Source organism: Corylus avellana, chromosome ca4, assembly GCF_901000735.1.
Source record: "Corylus avellana chromosome ca4, CavTom2PMs-1.0".
NCBI classification, from domain to species: Eukaryota; Viridiplantae; Streptophyta; class Magnoliopsida; order Fagales; family Betulaceae; genus Corylus; species Corylus avellana.
This window is the reverse complement of record NC_081544.1, coordinates 11,961,141-11,967,781: the sequence shown is the minus strand read 5'-3', so window position 1 is coordinate 11,967,781 and position 6,641 is coordinate 11,961,141. Positions and strand designations below refer to the sequence as shown.

General features: G+C 34.6%; 1 protein-coding gene across 1 annotated transcript in view; it reads left to right on the top strand.

Annotated features, from left to right (window-relative positions):
• Positions 1-6,091, top strand: part of LOC132178068 (uncharacterized) — a 13,084-nt gene extending 6,993 nt beyond the window's left edge. Inside the window, exon 2 of the mRNA XM_059590529.1 lies at positions 5,291-6,091. Coding sequence (XP_059446512.1) covers positions 5,291-6,091 — 801 coding nt within the window. The remainder of the gene's footprint in view (positions 1-5,290) is intronic.
• Positions 6,092-6,641: the final 550 nt, after the last annotated feature.

Genomic DNA, 6,641 nt, shown 5'->3' with positions numbered 1-6,641 from the left:
TATCTCTCTATCTTGTTCTTTTCACTCTCAACGTTGGTTCTCACTTCTCTCCCTCTCGCTCAACTTCACTTCTCTTTTCTCTCTCAACAAGTGTGCTGTGAGTGATAAAAAAGAGCAAGTAACCAATAACCACCACAAATGCTCTCTTGGTCCCAACTGCCACTACAATGTTTGGAGTTTTTTAATGGTTTTGGGACGAAGATCAGCTTGCAATTCTTGCCCTCCTCCATGATTGAGAAAAGCAAGCATTTTTTTATGCTCTAGTCTAAGTTCTGCAGATATGGGAAGAAAAGAGGAAAGCCAAATTTAGTTGTTGGTAGGTAAGGTTGAAGAAGGAATAAAAGAAGAAGAAAAGAAAAAGATGAAGAAGTGTGCTGGAAGTGGGAGACGAGGAATGAAAAAAGAAGAAAATAAAATGGAAGAAAGAGCGAGTGGCCTGGGGGAAGGTGGGGGAAAGTGGAAAGTTGGTGTAAGAGGAGTTTTTGATTTCGTTGTCTATCCTTCTAGGCAAGCAAGCAACAATGGCTGACCACCTATGACAAAAATAATCAATTAAATATAAGCCCAAAAGGACATAATTTTGACTAAGAAATGGTTTTAAAAATGGTTACAAAATGGAATTAAAAAAAGTTGTTTTATATATGTATAATTATAATTTAGGGATAAATGTAAAATTGGTCAATTTGGTTGACTTAAATTACAAATTCCATTATATAATTTGTTATTAAATAATCATATGATTTAATGATCAATAGATCATATGATATAACCATATAAATTCCAATGACAATACATACTTCAATTGTAGTTATAAGTAACACATTGTTGAATCCAATTTTAATTAATTAATTTGATATTATACGAATGACATTATCATTGTACACGAATACTATTGTTAAGCGCTAAAATATTCATATTTTTAGCCCTTAACTTACATGTTTTAATCTTTAGTTTTAGTTAATTATGTCATTTTAGCTCTTTATTGTGCTTTCCTTTATTTTGTAGGTCATTGGAAGAAAAAGAAGAAATTTAAGAAGTTTTGGACTTAAAAAGAGCCATTTTGGAATTTGGAAGGCTCTAGTAGTGCGATCAATCACAAGGGAGTTGCGATTGAGCACACTACAGGCAAGGATGGCAACATGCAAGGCAACCACGATCGAGCGTAAGCACCAAGAGGATCGATTGCAGACCTGCGATTGATCGCACACGGGTTGCTATCGAGTGCACCCGTGCGTGATGGCCAAGTCAGCCGCCAGCCTTAATAAGGAAAAAGCCACTTTTAGGGGTTTGTAGGCTTAATGCGAACTAGGGCTCAAACCCTACGATTTTTAGGGTCTCTAGAGTATTCCTAAAGGCCTATAAATAGATCCTTAAGCCCTAGAATAGATACACTTTCCGAGGAGAAGAATTGGAGCTCCTTAAGTTCAAGTTTCGGGTTTATTCTATTCATTTCTTTGTTTTTATTTTATAAAGATGTTTAACAGCAAACTTATGTGTAACTAATTTATTTAGTAGGGCTAGATTGAAGCCCTAGTTATGTTTAGTTAATATTTAATATTGGCGCCCTTGTGATGATCATGTTGTGATATTTAACTTGATTAATGCATGCTTTCATGAATTTCTCATATATGTGTGCCTGATCAACATATGCATGTAGTATGAACTAGTTAGTTAGATCAATTTGGATAACTGAGTCCTGGGTTTAACTTAAGTAACAAAAGAAATCCACACCGGGTTCTTGGGTTCATCAACATGGGGAACCGGGAGTAGACACCCATGCCCTAGGCCTTATGTGTTTGTCGATTTCCACAGTTTTATGCTTTCTTAAAGAACAACTTAGTAGACACCCATGCTAAATCCTTTAAGAAAGAAAAGAATTTGAGTAAACACCGATGCCTAATTCGTTGCTTAGGGAAATAAATAGCTTAAGGAGTAGACACCAATGCCTTTAGGTTGACAAACATTAGATATTCATAACATGATCAAAACATTGGCATATAGATATATTAGCTAAATATAGTTAGTGGTGGATATCAAAGCCCTACCTTTTTATTATTATCATCTCAAATCCAATCTTTGTTTTATTTTACTTTTGGAATTAATTTTAAGTAGAATTTAGCAATTCTCGTGGGACTGACCCCGTGCTTGCACCCTATACAACTGTGTTGACCTCGTGCAGTTGCGGGTAAAACATGCAATTATTTGCCTATTAATTTAGGTAGGTAATTCTGACAACAAGTTTCTGGCGCTGTTGCCGGGGATTGCGGCAAATTTTGTTTAGAATTAATTTCCTTTAGTTGTGTTATTTTAATTTTCAATTTTCAATTTTACTTTTTCCTGTAACTTATTTTGTTTTAAATTTTTTCTGTTTTTCTATTTTTTTTTCCACAGTTCCTATTTTGCCTCTATAGGTATGCTCGAGCGCCGAACTTGGGCAATCGAGCGCACCTTATGGTGCGATCGATCGCACATCCAAAGATTAGTATAGTTATTGTACTAATAATAGATCTGACTTTTTTTTATTTATTGCATGTAGGGTCATTCGAGTCTACATATTAGTAAGCTTTTATTTTTAATTTTGTTTTTATTTCCCTTTTAATTTTAAATTCTTTTTTGATTATTTTTTTTTATTTTTTATACCCTATTGCTCTGGTATAGCTTCCCTAAACTTGAATCTAGTAGAGATAACTCTCATGGTCCTCAGAGCCAATTGCTCCGATACCAAAATGTAGTGCCCCGACTTTACTTAATGAAAGGCAAAAGTGGAAATCTCTAATTCCCACTAAGCACTACTATCTCTTCCTCAATATCATTAGAGATTATAAATCTTGCAGCGGAATAACTTATTTTTTTCTTTCATAACCCTCACAAAACACATCAGAGCTCATAACAAGACTTCTATATTAAACAGATTTTTACATTGTACTTTACATGGTAAGAAAACACAGTAGTCAAAAGTGCCACAAACAGCACCTAAGTAACTGTACACAAAAAGCATCTAGAACATGTCTAACTATAGATACATTTCAAAAGATAGACATCTTCATAATATTCTACCATAAACTAAGGCACCAGAAAACCTTATCCACAATAACCTAGGCAGTCATATAGAGCATCTTCACCCTCTTCTACATCTGCATCAACATCTATGTAAATGTGGTGTAATTGTTGTGTTACCACATTTACATAGGCAGATTAATGAGTCCACGGTCTCAATAAGTATAAGAATTACTGATATTTTCAATATGATCGATCTTTTTCAAAAATATCTCTAACATGGTGATTATAATAACAGCTACGTTAGGTTTCCCAGACATATTCATTTTGTATAGCTGATAAGATAAGCATTGTAGAGTTGTCTTGTAATAAAATCCATTTATCTTCTCTAGACATTTTCTTTACTATGTACGACTTTATATTTATACATATATCCATTTTACTTGCATCTCATAAAATGAATATGCATATAAATATAAAGAGGTAAAACACATAAATCACGAAACATATAAATCACATTATTCAATGAATGCAATGCAATTGCTGGCCTCTCCGGCTTTCTAAAGGACTTGAACCTTTCGTTTACGGCTTTTAGGAGACTCCTCTGGCTCCTCGGTTAGCACCTATCTTCTTATTTTAACCTGGAATGGTCCTTCGGCTTCCACCGTTAACATAAGAACACCTCATAGTTTTCAATTCTACTTTAGGAAGACAAAAGGTTTCTTACTTAACATGAGAGGCTCCTTTTGCTCCCACCGTTAACATAGGAAAACCTTCTTGCTTCATATTTAATTCATCTCTTATTCTCAATCTTCAACAGTATGCAATAACATGTCTCTTAAAATCATTCTTTTGTTCTCATAATCATCTCCTTTCATTTCGCAACTTATTTCAATACATGTAAAAATAATTGAAAGCATATACTCATGTTACTCATAAAATAATTAGGCTCATGTAATAATTATACTTTGAAAGCTTTATAAAAATAGTATCATGCTCAGTAAGTGGTTATACTTACTAAAATAGTATTATGCTCAGTAAGTAGTTATTATTATAAAAATAGCATCATGCTCAGTAAGTAGTTATACTTACAAAAATAGTACCATGCTCAGTAAGTAGCTGTACTTACTTTTCACCGTAGACCATTAAGTTGGATTCCCATTCTAACCCTTGATTCTAATAGTCACTGCATTTAGTGCGCCTGTGTGCGACCATATATTAGTTTAAAATTATATTTAAAATGCTAAAAAAACGTCCTCTTAATTTCTCCCTATGCTTTATCCAAAATTGGACAACAAAACGACATATATCTAAAATATTATAATCTCAATTGGGTATCATAACGACTATGTAGCGTTACCACATATTTTTCTATGGGCATTACTACGGCATTGATGTAATATTTATTTAAAACTACTAATATTACTTGGGTATCACAACGGCGCTATTGTAAAATACCTAATAAAATTTAGGTACTGCAACGATGTATTTATAATATTTAAAAGGATGATTGAATATTACCCTTCCCGAGATATTCAATCACACTTTCCCGAGCAATTTAGACATCATAAAGACATAATTTAAATTCTAATAACTAGAATTGACATAAACTAAGGATAAAATAATTATACATAGCATTCCCACTTGAGCTAGCTCCAAAGCTTTAAGTTCTAAAGCTTATGTTTATATATGCTAGTTTCTATTCGAAATCTGGGAGAGAGAGAGAGAGGGAGAGTGTATTGCTGTGATTTTGAAAAGCATACACTGCACGGCCTAGGTTGAAATTAAATTAATAAAAGGTTGCTAGTTAAAACAATACCTGATTGCCGCCAATAACATAAAACAAAGCTTTAACTGCCGCCTAAAAACTAAAGCAACTCAGAACAAAAATTAAACGGCCGTGATTTATGGTATGCGTGAACTGTGACGTCACTACAATCTCACTTTCTTTGCTGCAATTTCCAGATTTTATTTTTACTGGTCGAACTCACTAGTGCAGCGTCCAACCCAACACAACCACACAAAGTCAAGTTCTCATGAATCTTCTACTGGGTGTATAAAAACAGCTATGGCCAAATCCACTCACGCACATCCACGTTTACCACACGGTTAAATAATAATATAATTATCTTTAACTCACACGGTTACCTATATATGTATATACAAACAAGTATCACTATTTATCTATTTAATGGACCAATTTCTCTACTTTTTAATTAGTCTCATTACTCTTCTTAAAGCCTAAAATAAGAATCTTTATTAATAAAATGGAGGGAACATTTTCCTCTGGTAGGATTCTTGGCATCCCTCTGGAATTTTAATTGATGTCTTTGGGCATAGAGTTGTCTATGATGCTCATAGTAGTTTGGAGGCTAAGTTGTCTTCTGTCATTCTTAATGGTGATTGGTTTTGGAGACGAGCCAGGTCTGAGGCTCTAGTGGAGATTCAAGCTAGGCTTCATGAGATAAGGTTTGGACCTTATGACAAACCTGTATGGACTGTTTCTAGGGGAGGTTCATATGTTAGCTCAGAAACTTGGGATTTTCTTAGAGAAAAGAAGGTAGAGGTTAGTTGGTGGAAGATGGTGTGGTTTCCAAATGCTATCCCTAAGCATGCTTTCATTTTATGGCTTGCTGTACAGGACAGGCTTCTCACTGGGGATCGGTTGATGAAATGGGGATATAAAGGTGAGGTTAAGTGTTTCTTCTGTCATAATCAAATTGAAAGCAGGGATCATTTGTTTTTTGAGTGTAGCTTCAGTTACAGAATATGGAAGTTTTGTATGCATCGGTGCCATGAAAACAATTCTCCTATTATCTGGGATGAGGTTCTGAAGTTAGGAATCAGCAAATGGGGAACTAAAACTCTTAAAGGTCTCCTCTGCCACCTTGTGCTAGGATCTGTTATTTACAATTTGTGGTGCACTAGAAATGAATTGAAACACTCTGGTCATCCTATTTCTGAGGAACAGATTTTGAGGAAAGTTCTTTGGGAAGTGAGAACAAGAATTGCAGGGAAGGGCAAGTTTTCTGAAAACAGAGAGAATTTGGTTTTAGCTGCTCAGTGGAATTTACCTGCAGATTTATTCTTGTAATAGTTGTAATAATGGTGTGGTTTGTAATTAGGCCCTTGGGAGCGCGTCTCTGTTGGTGAGGCTTGGTGGTTTTTTTTGTGGTTTTGTTTTGTTTGCTGTCTGTATTCTCAGCTGCAGACTGGATTCTGGTTTTTTAGCTGGATGGGGTAGGCCTCTGTGAGGTTGAGTTTTTCAGCCTTTTGGAAAAGGCTTGTATTTGGTGTTACTATTGTTGATTGGTTTGTTTGCTAATAAAGTCTCTTATTCATCAAAAATAAAAAATAAAAAAAATCAAGGCCTATAAATTAAATTCCATCAATCAAAATATAGTCCCATAAATATCCACATTCTTTTGACACCTCCAAGATTATTATTCTATCTAGTTATAAAATATTCTTTAAATTTCACCTTTAATCATAGATTAAAAGTTCATATCATTACATCGATTGTAATGTCCCACATCGCCTGGGTATGGAGATAGAGATGTGCTTATATGTATACTTACACCCTTAATGACAACAATGCGTTTTAAAGTCGTGATGATCATGATCTCATCAGGACTCCGTAGCCA